This window comes from Barbus barbus (genome assembly GCF_936440315.1).
Source record: "Barbus barbus genome assembly, chromosome: 8".
Taxonomy (NCBI): Eukaryota; Metazoa; Chordata; class Actinopteri; order Cypriniformes; family Cyprinidae; genus Barbus; species Barbus barbus.
Window position 1 is genome coordinate 31101903 of NC_136736.1, and position 15928 is coordinate 31117830.

Consider the following 15928-nt stretch of genomic DNA (forward strand, 5'->3'; position numbering starts at 1 on the left):
TAGCTTTTGTTTTCCACACTGCTGAGTATACAACACACTGGTGAAAACGGCAAGAAGACCATTTGTCTGGTTTTCTGGTTCACTGGGTCATTAAATACATGCTTAATGTTTCTGGCCTTCCTCTGTCTGCAGGTACGGAGGGTCTCGGATTCACCGTGGTAACCAGAGACTCGTCCCTTCATGGTCCAGGACCCATTATGGTCAAGAGCATCCTGGCCCGCGGAGCTGCTGTTAAAGACGGACAGCTCAAGTCTGGAGACCGTATCCTGGAGGTATTTCATGCATCCTGCGTCAATCCAGTCACGAGAGCACAACCTGGAAAATGCAAAATCACAGCTTATTTATAGGACATTAAATTATGCAATTCCTCTCCTGCCAATCATGCAATTAAAAGGAATTGTTTTAAATGCAATTTAAAGAAATTGTTTCAGAAAGCTTAATGCATCCTTGATGTAATTAGGATAATTGTCTGTCTTGTATTGCACCTGGCCGTCAGATGGAATTAACACTGACATGTTTTCCATCTCGGCACAGTGTAAAGGGAAATTTTGCTCTCTGTTTTGACGGTTACAGGAAATAGCTTTCTCTCTTTCTCTCTTTCTCTAGGTAAATGGAGTGGACATCACAGGACGCACACAAGAGGAGCTGGTGGCTATGCTCCGGAGCACAAAACTGGGAGAAACCGTGTCTCTGGTAGTCGGAAGACAAGAGGAGTTTTTGCCCAGAGAACTGGTAAGACTATTGGCAAGCTTCAGTGTCTAACAGAAATGAACAGTACCTTAAATTTTATACATACACACACACACACACACACACACACATATATATATATATATATATATATATAATATGTGAAATAAAATGGATAATAATAATAATAATAATTAATAAATTGATATCTGAATGCAAAATAAAATTAGATTTGTTTTTAAAATTCTGACTAAAAATATGTATACATGTATAAAATATGTATGCATATTCATATATATTTAATTATATAAAAAAAAAAATATATATATATATACTGTATGTGTGTGTGTATATATATATATATATATATATATATATATATATATATTTTTTTTTTTAAATAAAAATCTTTTAATAGCAATGAAGTTGATTTAAAAAATAATTGGTGTATGAATATCAATTACAAATAGTTGCATTTCTAAACTTTGGAAAAATATGCACACACATATATATATATATATATATATATACTGTATATATTCACAATAAAATATATATTTTTTAATCTTAAATGCATATATCAAGTATTATGCATGCAAATATTATTTCTTTTATTTATAATTATTTGTAACTTGTCATATACTATTTGTGTTAATTAAATTAACATTACCTCAAATTACTCATTTTCCAGTCATTTAGACTTTTTTTTTTTAACCAATGCATAATAAAATGGGCCAAAAAGTCTCATAGACATACATTCTAGCACTTTTATGGCTATATTATCCAGACAACCTTACAAAAGCACAGCAGTGCCCTCCTTTACATTGAAAGTGTTGAATCAGCTTGTGACAGACACAGCAGTTTAGCAGGAATCCTCGGGCCAACACTGGTCCATCTCCTCTCCCAGGTGTTACACGCGGTGCGTGTTGATCGCTGACCCCTTTCATAGTGTCTCTATTTTTCTTCTAAACATCAGACCCCCGTTAGAAACCAAACAATGAGTAAAACCACGATTGTGGCGCCCCTGGATCCCTCATCACAGGAGGAAAGACCACATCCCTTCATTGTGTCTCTGTCTATCCTCAGTTCATTTGCACACATGTACGTGCCTGTGTTATGTGAGGGCTGCCAAACAATTCATAATCATTGTTACAAACAGTCATTTCTCCCATGCATTACTTCCTCAATGAGGTTTTTGATGTCTAAGATTGTACATATCAGGCCAGAACTCCTCTATTAATCAAATTCCCTAGAGCCTTATTGTTATTTTATTATTTTTTAATTTTATAATAATATATATTGGATATAAAAAAGAAATACAAGTAGTATTATATTTCAATTTTATAATATATTTATTATTATTATCATTTATTTTTATTACATAAATTGTGTTACATTATAAAATTAAAACATGCATGGTTAAATTTGGGGTTTATTTATGGATTTAGCTGCTTTGTACTTTGTTAAATCTTTGCTTTTCCAGATCTGTTCAAGAAGAGCAGCTGTATGTCATTGACACTGACTATTATTGGACCATTAATTCTCGTTAGGCACAAAAAATAACTCATAAAGAGCTGCACTGCAGTATCTATTCACAGAGAAAAACCTCCTCCATTTTTCCACCCTATTCAAATTAAAAAAGCCAGGGTAAATTACGGAAGAAATGCGACGGTAGGCAAAAGGAAAAATGACACACTCGGGAGAAATATTTTTTTCAGAGACTGGAAGAGTGTGAAAAGATATAATGACAGTGTTGAGTAGATTTCACCATCTGCCTTTTTAGAGGATGTGTGTGTGTGTGTGTGTGTGTGTGTGTGTGTGTGTGTGTTTGTGTATTTATATTTATATATTCATTCCAACCAATGAATGCCTCCAAACCTGAAATACCCTCCATAAACACCCACCTTCATATTAACCAATATAGTTATTAATATGTATTATTAATATCAGTACTAATTATAAATATGTATAAACATTATTAATAATGACATTAACAATTCATATTAATAGGTTATTACATGTAATACTAATAGGAATTTATTTTAGTATTGGTAGCATGTAATATTAACTGACAATTTAGTTTTATTTATAACAATAAATGTTCTTAATATCATTACTACTTAATACTATGTATGTAATTTTTATTTTTTATTTTTAATATAAGTATTTGATAAACTTCTTGTGGATTGGCATATTTTTTGAACAGCATTTGAATTATTGTGTCGAAATGAGTTTTCAATTATAAGACAAGTGCAAGAATCTGTGGGCTTGTCGTGTAAATGTATATTAATGAGATTGCTTTGGCAAACTGTAAATGCCTAAATATCGCCATTGCATTAAAGCTAAGCTGACTGGATTTGGCATCAATTTGTCATGTACTGTGAGGGTAAATAAATGCAGTAGGTGGAATTAATGTCTGCAGCAACATATTAATTATACCTGATAGCCAGTAGCAATAAATCAGCCAAACATCAAATAATTTTTTTTTTTTTGTGCCCACTAAACATGCTTTTAGATCTTTTCCAGCATGCACAGTAAAAAATAATATAATAATAATCTTTAATATAATAAGAAAATTACTATATTTAGTGATTTTTGTGGTGTTCCACTTGACAAGTTACACTTATATTTAAGATAAACGATCTAAAGTCCTCTCTTTAGTCTGTAATGTGATATTCTCACAGGAAGTTTGCTGTAAAAGCCGAATATGGGTTTTTGTAACCAATTTACAATCATAATGTCGACTCTGAAGAGTCTGTAGAGGTTGGTGTTCGATTCAGGTTTTCTGTGAGGATGGAGGGGTCAGACAGCACATTGCACAGTTATACTCACAGGAAGAGAGGTCGGTCACAGGGCTGGTGGAGCATTTAGATGTCCTTGAGATGGTCTTAATAGTAATTCCTCTTCCTACACACAGGATGTGTTCTGCTTTGTCATGACCCATTTAATTATATTTGCTATTTGGGTCACGGCCATTTCTTTCCAAACCCAGTGGACCTTTTTAAAAAGCTGTGCGTAATATAAAAACTGTAGATGCTTTCATGTAATAGCAAACGGCCTTCTGACATCAATTCTAATTTAGTTCAGTATCTGGGTTAAGGTGCATTGAATTCTAGCCAGGGGCATCAAAACACATTTCCTGTGCATTATTTTTGTGTAAATGACACAAAATCTTCCTCTCAAAATGCTGTGTGAATCACATTGCATTTTCATGATTAGTGCGGTAAAATCGATGGGTTTTGAGTCGCAGCTCATTTCTTTGTGAATTTGGTGGGGTATTATAGGACTCCTTCCAGAAGAAGAGGAAGAGGATATTTGTTGCTTAAATATTGTAAAATGGAAAATGTTGTTGCTCAGGATAATAGGGCTGTGTATTGGCAAGAATCTGGCGATATGATACGTATCACGATACAGGGGTTGCGATACAATATATTGCGATACATTGCGACACTGTAAGCAAAGCGATATATTGGGATATATATTTTAAATAAATAAAAATAGTTTAACCAGAACACACTGCAGAACACACTGGGATCTGCATTTGCAATAATCAGTCCCTATAACATTCAACATTATTGAACCACTTTTTGTGCAGTACGAGTAAAGGGGGAAATATTCAAGTGCTTGCATGATTCTTTAGTTAAATGTATGTATAAAATATATTTTATAAAAATAAATTATATATTTATAGACTCTACATTAAAGGTTCACAGTTTAAGTTATCAATTGTGACATACAATGTCATGACATTTGATCTGAACAAAAAATTACATCTGCTTAATATCAGTCCAGTCTAGAGGTCATGAATGCATGAACTATCTTTTCTGCATCAGAAACAGGTAGCATGTTTCGAAGCTTGGCAATGTTTCTAAGATGGAAGAATGCTGTTTTTGTAACATTGGAAATATGATTTTCAAAGGACAAGTTGCTGTCTAATATAACACCCAGATTTTTGACTTTAGAGGACGTAACAGTGCATCCGTCTAGTTGCAAATTGTAATCCAAGAGATTCTGTGTAATGTTTTTTGGTCCAATAAGTAATATCTCTGTCTTATCTGGATTTAATAGGAGGTAATTATTGGTCATCCAATCCTTTACATTTTTTACACAATCTATTAGCTTAGATAGTTGAGAAGTTTCATCTGGTCTTGTTGAGATATATAGTTGAGTATCATCAGCATAACAATGAAAACTAATCCCGTATTTTCTAATAATATTACCAAGAGGCAACATGTATATTGAAAATAGCAGAGGACCTAGGACAGATCCTTGTGGTACTCCATACTTTACTGGTGATAATTGTGATGACTCTCCTTTTAAATGAACAAAGTGGTAGCGATCGGACAGGTAGGATCTAAACCATCTTAAAGCCTGCCCTTGAATACCAGTATAGTTTTGTAATCGATCTATGAGTTGGTCATATAGTGTCGAACGCAGCACTAAGATCAAGTAATACTAGCAATGAGATGCAGCCTTGATCTGAAGCATGAAGTAAGTCATTTGTAATTTTAACAAGTTTAGTTTCTGTACTATGGTAAGGCCTGAAACCTGACTGAAATTCTTCATAGAGATAATTTTTTTGCAAGAAGGAGCACAATTGAGCAGACACAACGTTTTCTAAAATTTTAGACATAAACGGAAGATTTGAAATGGGTCTGTAATTTTCCAGTTCATTAGAATCTAGTTGTGGTTTCTTAATATGACGCTTAATAACCGCCAGCTTGAATGGTTTTGGGACGTGACCTAAAGATAACGATGAGTTAATAATATTGAGAAGTGGTTCTTCTGCTACAGATAACAACTCTTTCAGTAGTTTAGTGGGTACAGGATCTAATAAACACGTTGTTGGTTTAGATGCACTGATAAGTTTATTTAGCTCTTCCTGTCCTATAGTTGTAAAGCACTGCAGTTTTTCTTAGGGTGCGATGAATGAAGCTGAAATACTAGACGCAGTAGAATCTACATTTGATATTGTATTTCTGATGTTATCTATTTTATCAGTAAAGAAATTCATAAAGTCATTACTATTAAACTGAGGGAATATTTAGATCAGGTGGCGTCTGTTTATTTGTTAATCTAGCCACTGTGCTAAATAAGAACCTTGTATTGTTTTGGTTATCATCTATGAGTTTGCGGATATGCTCTGCCCTGGCAGCTTTTAGAGCCTGTCTATAGCTGGACATACTGTTTTTCCACGCAGTTCTAAAAATTTCCAAGTTAGTTTTTCTCCATTTGCGCTCAAGATTACGAGTTTCTTTCTTGAGAGAATGGGTATAACTGTTGTACCATGGCGCAGTATGTTTTTCTCTAACCTTTTTCAATTTGAGGGGGGCAACAGCTTCTAATGTATTAGAGAAGATAGTGCCCATGTTGCTAGTCATTTCGTCTAGTTCATGTGTATTTATGGGTACACAGAGCAGTTGAGATAAATCAGGCAGGTTATTTGTGAATCTGTCTTTGATGGCTGGAACAATAGTTCTGCCGGGACGATAACGCGGAGCCATATATTTAATATCAGTAATATGCAGCATGCACGATACAAGGAAATGATCAGTAACATCATCATTTTGAGTTACGATATCTATATTGGTAAGATCAATTCCATGCGATTTATAATTAAATCTAGCAAATGATTAAAACGATGAGTGGGCCCGGTGACGTTTTGCTTCACTCCAAAAGAGTTTATTAGGTCAGTAAACGTAAGTCCTAACGCATCATTTGTATTATCAACGTGAATGTTAAAATCTCCGACAATTAGCACTTTATCAACATTAACCAACAGATATGAGAGGAAATCTGCAAATTCTTTTAGGAAATCTGTATATGGCCCTGGCGGTCTATACACAGTAGCCAGAGCAAGAGATTCTTTTGCATATCTAACAGTGTAACATTAAGCAGAATTATTTCGAATGAGTTAAACCTCCTGTATCCTGTTTTCTGAGTAACACTGAGAATATCACTATATATTGTTGCAACACCGCCGCCACGACCAGTCTGACGGGGCTCAGGTTTATAACAGTAGCTTGGTGGAGTAGACTCATTTAGACCAAAATATTCAATTGGTTTCAGCCAGGTTTCAGTCAGGCAGAGTACATCAAAATTATTATCTGTGATCATTTCATTTACAATAACTGCTTTGGGTGCGAGTGATCTAATATTTAGGAGCCCAAGCTTTAAAAATTGTTTTTGTTCATTTATTTTGCGTTTTTCTGGTTTAATCACGATCAGATTTTTTCTAGATCCTGCATTAAATTTATATTTTGACCTCGCTATTCGGGGAACAGACACAGTCTGTATAGATTGGACAACGCAAGTACTTCTATCATTTAAGTGGGTAGAACAAAAGCCATCATAGCAGTTATTTGAGAATTGGCTTACTAGTCATATGGAGCGTAGCGTCCTGGAGATGTTGTCCGACAGGAGTTCCGTTCCGACTCTGCTGTGGTGCAGGCCATCAGCACGGAAAAGCCTAGGACGCTCCCAGAAAATATTCCAATTATTAACAAAGAGCAGTTTCTGTTCTTTACACCATGACAATAACCATTCGTTTAAAGCAAACAGTCTACTGAACCTTTCGCTTCCTCGTCGATACGTGGGAAGCGGTTCTGACACGATGATCGTCGTCGCGGGCGATGTGCTGCGTACCGTCTCGATCAGGCTCCTGAAGTCCCTCTTCAGTGTCTCCGTCTGCCGCAGCTTGGTGTCATTAACCCCCGCGTGCAGCACGACAGCACCGATGCTCTCATCGCCCTTCAGGTTCGTGGATATCTGTGCAGAAACATTGAGAACACGAGCACCGGGGAAACAGTGAGTGTGCACTTTACCTTCAGCTAACGTAGCACGGACATGCCGGACGATGGAGTCTCCGACGATCACAGCGTCACGTTCCGTCTCGCGGAGGGGAGTGAAGCGTTCCAGGTGGAGGTATCGAAGACCGGAGGTGGCAGAGGAGGTCGTCGCCCGGGGCTTGGCTTGCGTCTTCCGCTGATGGTACACCCAGGGTCCGTGGCGTCCCGGCGCCGGAGTGAAGGACATCTGGGAAGATCGCGTCCTGGGTGCACAGGGTCTGTGCAGAGAAACACACGGAGTAGAGGTGGTGGGAGTGTTAGCAGCGTGCTGTATACTTACCCTGGACTTGTGAGCATCAGACCGTGATGTTTCCAGCACGGCTCTCCGCTCTCTCAGCTGGGCCTGCTTCTCCACCAGGTCGTGGATCTGCTTCTCCACGGCTTCCAGCTCCAGCTGCACCGAATGCAGCTCGAACGTGTCCTCACCTGCACTCAAAGGTAGACACAAATCCTCCATTTAAGCAAGTAAGAATGAAACAATGGTAATGTGTGTGAATATAGTATTAGCAATCTAAGCGAGATTAGCGGCAGCCACGCTGCCGATGCTAACGGGCTATAAGCTAATAGCAGACACGAGAAATCAAAATAAAACTAGTGATAACAAGGCACTCTGATTGGTTTTGTTTTAGAATGCTATAGTGGATATATTCACACGTTATATAAACGAAAATGGTGTATAAAATTGTTTTTAAGATAGAAAATAGACGATAAAGAATCAACTTGATGGAGCTCAAACTCAAAACACGCAGTCACAAATCAGTGCACAAATAATCTTCATGTGAAGTCTGAGCCTGGAGTGTTGATAGGACCACCAGAGCGGCATCTCAGACAATCTGATATTCTCTCTGGGACCAAAGTTTGACCTCACTTACAAACAGGCCTTTTATTGTGTGCTAAAACTCTGATTTGTCGTGCACCTCAGGCCATGTACGACACATTATCATCAGTAAGAGGACGCGCTAAAAGGACTACTTGAAGCTTTGCCCCATTGGCCCTCCTATTTTTCATCGTTACCTCTTGCTTAATGCTTTTTACCCAACTTTGTGCTCCTACAAAGTCATTTTTGTTTCTTTTACTTCCTGGCCCATTTCCACAGTAGCTTACCAACAGGCTAATGCCGTTCCTTAATGTGGTTTCCAGAACAATGTCAGTCACTTTTAGCCATTGCACTTTATTCTACGACTTTTTGCCATGTTTTATTGATGCGATAGTGGCGAGAAGAAGGAAATGGTGTGGAGAAAAGGTCAAAGACCATGGCACTGACACCCTTGATCTCTTTGATGTGATGTTTTGGAGCCAAAGCAAGCCAAAAGAGAAGTGAAATGAGTGCGTAGTTGTGTGTGCGTGTGTGTGTGTGTGTGTGTGTGTGTGTATGTAAGTGTGCTCAATAATGAGTTATTAGTCTTAAATGATGTCGTTCCCCAACCCCCGTCCTCCTAAATGAATCTCTGACAAAAGCTTATTATGTTTCCTTTTGAACTGGCACGTTCTCATGTTTTTCCTGCCTCTCCATTAGACATGCATTCATTCTGTCCTAACCCTACTTTATATATTCATCCATCCATCCATCATTATTCTTTCCTCATCCACTTGGTACATCTGCCTTTATTTTAACTGGGATCCATCTCTAAAATATACACTTTATTACATTTCTTGAAAGAAATTAGTAATTTTGTTCTGTATGGTTGGATTAAATTGATCAAAGTGACAGTAAAGACATTTAGAATGTTACAAAAATTCTATTTCAACTAAATGTTCTTTTGAAGTATTTATTAATCCGTTTCCACAAAAATATTAAGCAACTGTTTTCAACATCAATAATAGTAAGAAATGTTTCTTGAGCAGCAAATCAGTATTTTAGAAGGATTTCTGAAGGATCATGAAGACTGGAGTAACGATGCTGGAAATTCAGCTTTAAATCAAAGGAATAAATTACATTTTAAATATATTAATATAGAAAGCAGTTATTTGAAATTGTAATAATATTTCTGTTTTTACTGTATTTTTGATCACATAAATGCAGCCTTTCTGAGCATAAGCGATTTCTTTCAAAAACATTAAAAAATCTTCATCTCAAGATTTAGATGAAAAACACTTTTTCACAAAATCATCTTATTGGAGTGTTTCAGGTTCAATACGTGTTAAACTCTATCGAGCATCTGTGACATACCGTCGATTACCCCTGACAATAATTTCCACTCATCTCGTAGTTTGTAAACGCAAGCAAAAATGACATGTGCAGTAATGCAGTTGTAGGCAATGGGGTAAGATGTTGAACTGGGATAAATGCTAAGATTCACATGGTTTTGAAAGTCAACTGAGATTCTGACCTAAGAGTGTGTGTGTTATTTGCAGAAAGAAGAGCCGTCAGGTCCGCTGCTTTCGGAGGACGGGCGAGAGCAGCTGATGTTTGAAGTTCCTTTGAATGACTCCGGCTCGGCTGGTCTAGGGGTCAGTCTGAAGGGTAATAAGTCCCTAGAGACCGGAGAAGACCTGGGCATCTTCATCAAGTCCATCATCCACGGCGGTGCTGCACACAAGGTAAAGAGCAGCCCATTCACCCAACGTCCATTCATCTGAGAGCTCCAATCATGTGTATTTCTTTACCGAATGTCATACAGTTGTAATTTATGCCTGAAAACTGCTAAAAACCTTTAAAATGTCTATAAATAAAAACATACACTATTATAAATATAATATATTTATAATAGTAAATATATATTTTTTACAACTCAATCTGAACAGCTGGATCCTTAGCAATCTTCGAGAATCAGCTAAAAACACATCTCTTCCATCTTTATTTGACCCTCTAACTCTAGCACTCTCTATTCTAATTCTATTCTTAAAATAAAAAAAAAATCACTTGCCCCTTTTAGACTTGAACTCTATTCATTTACTAACTGCTTGTTTTCTTAAAAAACAAAAACAACAAAAAAACTAACACTAGCTTCTCTATTCTTTTTCTATTCTATCGGTTTCTTTTTATTTATTAATTAAAAAAAAAAAGCTTGCTATGTGTACTGCGTTAAGCTAGCTGAGACTTGATATAGCACTTACTTATCATTGCTCTTTTGTTGATTTTGATTGCTTTCATTGTCCTCATTTGTAAGTCGCTTTGGATAAAAGCGTCTGCTAAATGACTAAATGTAATGTAAATGTATAATATACTGATATATGTAAATATTAGGGATGGGTACCGAGAACCGGTATTTTTTGGGACCGATACGTAATTGGGTCAATACCGGACTACCGGTAAGCTTCAGGACAAATGATACTGTTATTGATACTTGCATTGTTGTATCACCATATACTTCAATGTTAATGACGAATTAGAAGTTGCTGCTTGTCATTTTCCTTCACTGAATGATGTGGCTGACGTTTGCTTGATGTGCGTGTGATATCCGTGCGCATGTGTTTGCCTGTGTGTGTTTGCATGCAATCAGTCATCGCGGCTAAACGGAGAGAAACAGATGCGTGCAGCTCTTAAAGGGACTCTTAAAAATTAATGCATTCTTCAAAATCATTTTTATGTTTAACAGAAGCAACTTATTCAGGTTTAAAACAACTTGAGAGTAAGTAAATGAGTGAACATTTATGGGTGAACTATTCCTTTAAATGTTAATATAATAAAACACAAAGAGAAAATTAACTCCCTGCTCCTTACTGAAGAACTTTAACCTCAGCAGTAATAAAATAGCTTAAAACTTTTCACATCATATCTTTTTGCATCAAATAGTATCGATAACAGTATTGATAAGTACCGATATCGATAAGCAGTATTGATATCGGTATCGATAAAATGTTAACGATACCCATCCCTAGTAAATATACTGTTGTTCATAATAAATTATTTTACCTTTGCAAATTAATTACTACGGTAAATACATGCACTATTATAAATATATAAATATAATATTGTTCACAACACAATGATGTTAATGCAGTTTGTTAAAAAATGCATAAAGAATAGTATTAGTATAAATTAACATTAGGTAATAAATGTTGTAAAATTAGTGCTGTTTCAGTATCATTTATATACTATTGTAGTTTTTATTAATATTTTAAATGAGCTTTTATTTTTCTGTTTTCAATTGTTAATTTAATTTTAATGTAAGTTTTCGTAATTTTGTAAAGTGCTTTTGGTTTTCAATATTTTTAGCTTTCATTTCATTGTAATTCAGTTTCTTTTTACTTCAGTATAAACTAAAATAAAGCTAGTTTTACAACTTTGTTTTATTTTGGTTAGTTGCGACTAAATTATTATTTTTAGTATTTTATTTTATTTGACAAAAAACAAAACAAAAGTTGTATTAGTTTTATTTAATGATAGCAACACTGAAAAAATTTTCTTGTTATTTTATGTTAGCTATTGCATTAAGCTTATTGGTTAACATAATATGAATAAGAAATGTACAATATAATATTGTACATAGATACAAAAATGTACATTGATAAGGCGTAGTTGACGGTTGAAGTTAAAATCCAAATAGTGTCAGATTAATCTGTCTGTAACCACTACAGAGATTTGGAGAAGCAATAATACAAACCTTGCTGATTATGTGGAATATACTGTAGTATAGTCATTTTGGTTCACCCAAAGTGGCCCCAAACTGAAAAAAAGAGATGATTTATGAAAAGTGGCCTTTTTTGTAGCATATTAAGCTTGATAATTTTGGGTTGGGATATGCCGTGTCTGTTATTATAGGTAAACCTTTCCTAGTGCCGCTATAGAAATATGAAAACTCCTCTTCTCTTCTCTCCGCAATCAATCCAGTCAGGCAGCAGGTGTTGTGTCTGTGTGCAGATAAGAGCACATCTACTGTCTCCTATCAGCACTGTAATCAAGAGTGGGCTCACAGGTGGAGCTGCGTCTCTGGCCCCTATCAGCACTCCAGTGGAGAGTGGGCTCAGAGAGCGAGCTGTATCACAGACCCCATCAGAGAGACGCTCAAAGAAATAGACATTTTCAAAGGCTGAGCTCTTCATTTGACTTCTGCCGTTCACCCTTATCACACTTTCTGCTGCTCCTCTAGCATTTACACTCCAGGATTGAGATCAAATGAGCATGAATAAAGACAAACTGCATACTAATTTCTGGAATAAATGATTATAATACAAAGTAATGAAGGAAAACATGTCGTAGGTTATCTTTAGAGCCCTTTATGAGGTATAGCGTCTTTCACAAGGCCGTCCGGTTGCGAGCTTCCAGACTGTCTGCTTATGTATGCATGAGTATATATTCTCAATAGATGGGCACAAGTGTTTGTGTCCGTTCTGCCGGAGACCCCTCCTGGGTCAGTATCGGTGGTCTGCGGTCAGTGACCTCACCCAGGGGTCAGGATCATCCGGCGTGACACAGACTCTCAGGAGTCTTTAGCGGCTCCAGTGGCTTTTATCTGCTAATCTCTTTTGTTCCTCCTCAGCTCAGTTTTATTTAGGAAACCACAGCTGTGAACCTTAATCCAATTCATTCCGGGCCGGCCCTTTCACGCTAATGATATGCATCCGTAATTGTGTCTGAATTCATAGTGGGATGCATTAAACATTTAACAGTGGGGCTACACTGCATAAATGTTTTTAAATCACACTATAGGGCTTTAGTACGGAGCCCCTAAGAGCTCATGGTGGTGGAAAGATTTCGGGGTGGGTGAAAAAATATTTTTCAAATCTTTTGCGTTCTCAAGTTTTGCGAGGGAACGCAAAAGATTTGAAAAATATTTTTTCCTCCCACCCCGAATTTTTTTCACCCACCCCGAAATCTTTCCACCACCATGAGCTCTTAGGGGCTCCGTACTTTAGTGTTGAGAGTAGCTAGCTAAAAGTAGCAGTGGTCCTAATTAATCTTCCTTTAATTAGTATTGTGATAAGAATTGTGTTTTTTACTTGGTTTTTTGTGTTTTGTTTTTGTATTCCATTTTTTTATTTAGTTTTAAATACACCATTGTATTTATTAGTAAATAATATATAGCACAAATTTATATATTTTAATGTTTTTTATGTAGGTTTTTTTGTGTTTATTTATGTTTATATTTAATTTTAAATGCAAGCATTGTCCATTATTATAGTAAAAATGTAAGATCTTTTAATTTGATTATTGTATCTATAACTAGTACTATGGATTTTAGTTTAGGTCTTTTATTTATTTTTTAATTCTGCACTGAATCTTTAGGTAAATTATATATCTCTTGTTCTCTCTGTCTGTTAGTATTATAGTACAAAGTTTAGAGCTTTATTCCATTAATCTGTCTATAACTAGCACTATTTGGGATGCAATAATACAAATAATAAGACTAATAAAAAAAATTAAGAGCTTTTAATCAGATTAATCTGGCTTTTTTTAAATAGTTTTTTGTATTGCTTATTTAGTTTTTGCTTTTTATTAAATTTTTTTAAACACCATTGCATTTATTAGTAAATTATATTTGTTATTATAGCAAAAATGTAAATATTTGAATGTTGTTAATGTGTTTAACTACCACTGTGATTTGTCATTTATTTATACAAAAATTGTATTATTATTATTTTTTACATAGTTTTTTTTTGTATTTATTTATTTTGATATTTATTTTAAATGCAAACTGAATTAATAGGTAAAATATGCATAATTCATTATTGTAGGAAAAATGTAAGATCTTTTAATCTGATTAATGTCTATAACTATTACTATGGTTTGTAGTTTAGTGTTTGTACTTATTTTTAAATACTGCACTGAATCTTTAGGTAAATTATATATCTACTTGCTCTCGTTCTCTCTCACTGTCTATTAATATTATAGTAAAAATGTATTTTTATTCCATTAATTGGAATAATTTTATTCCATTAATCTGTCTATAACTAGTACTAATCGAGATGCAGTAATGCAAATTATAAGACTAATAAAAATATAAGATCTTTTAAATGAATTTAGCTTATCTTTTAGGTGAGGTTTAGTGTAGCTATTAGCTAAAACTTGTTAGAAAGGCTTTTTTTTTTTATTCTCAGTAGTTTGTACATGTGACATTGGTGTCTGTCTTCTCTCGTTTGCAGGATGGTCGCTTGTGTATCAATGACCAGCTGATAGCGGTTAATAGCGAATCGCTGCTCGGATGCTCCAACCATGATGCCATGGAAACCCTGCGGCGCTCCATGTCGACTGAAGGGAACCTCAGAGGAACCATCCAGCTGGTGGTTCTGCGTGCTGTGGAGCGCTCATCTGCTCAGGTATGCCCAGTTCCTGTACCGTACCATGTGTCCCGCTACAGACCGCTTCCCCGCAGGGCCTCTGAACCCGAGACCCTGGCCGCAGCCCACCGGTATCGCCGCTATCCACATCACAGGCTCTCAGGGGACCTCTGATTGTTAGTTATTGTGCACGAGGACATGCACACATATGCTTTGGCTGAAAGGAGAAAATGGTTTTAATGTCCTCCTGTTCTGAGATTTAAATCTAGATTTAAAGTACTATTGTTATCCTACAAGAAGAAGAGTTATGATTAAAAAAAAATCTGTCAATAGTTAAAATTTTTGTCCCCATTTTCCCAAACAGAACTCTTGAAAATATTTTTAGTTATAAATTGTGGTCAGTTAGATGTATTGCAGTATCATCATGGACATTTGGGGAGGAAGTCCTTGAAATTGAATCAATAGATACTTTTTTTTTTGACAGACTGAAGATTGTTCTTTTCCTTGTTTTTCTTTGACTTCATGAGAAAAGTGCTTGTTCTTTTCTCCTGCTTCCTGCTTTTGTACTAACATCATGCACATGCTTGTCATTTCAGTTGCTCTTTTCACTTCTTTATTAATGTCTGCTTTTCTTTTGCTTTGTTTCTGTATTGCTGAAGTTTTCTTTTGAAATAAAAGACTCTTAAATCTTCGCATGCACTTTGTTTTATTTTAACACTGGGCTTTCTTCATGGATCTTTTTTTTAAGTTTTTTCTGTAAAGGGCATGAGGTGTCATTCATCTCTTTCTTTCAGCTATTGAGAGATGTATCCAGTTTTCAAACTTTGAGACATGCTGTATTGAATTTGTGTATGCAATATGTACAATGCGTTTAAAAGTTGGGATGTTGAGCGAAGTGGCAGTAAAAACATTATATTTCACACACTTTAAGCTTTAATTTTCCAAACGTAATAGGATAAGTCCAAAGAATCATTCGGTTTGTAATGCCTCGTACCGAACAGTTCAATACGAATTTGCGTATCGTTACACCTCTAATATATATATATATATATATATATATATATATATATATTCACGTGGATATTATGTGACCCAACATGTGACCATTAAAGTCTTGGAGTGCATTTTGATTGAGTCTATATTCTCATAAAGCAAGTAAATGCACTAAAATATGCAATGAAAACCTATGCATTCCCACTGAATACTTTTGAAACTTTCAATGCATACAA

General features: G+C 35.6%; 1 protein-coding gene across 1 annotated transcript in view; it reads left to right on the forward strand.

The window, feature by feature from the left end:
- LOC306874416 (partitioning defective 3 homolog B-like) overlaps window positions 1–15928 on the forward strand; it is a 163411-nt gene that overhangs the window by 65538 nt on the left and 81945 nt on the right. The window contains exons 9-12 of the mRNA XM_079424451.1: window positions 133–272; window positions 607–732; window positions 9894–10079; window positions 14565–14738. Coding sequence (XP_079280577.1) covers window positions 133–272; window positions 607–732; window positions 9894–10079; window positions 14565–14738 — 626 coding nt within the window. The remainder of the gene's footprint in view (window positions 1–132; window positions 273–606; window positions 733–9893; window positions 10080–14564; window positions 14739–15928) is intronic.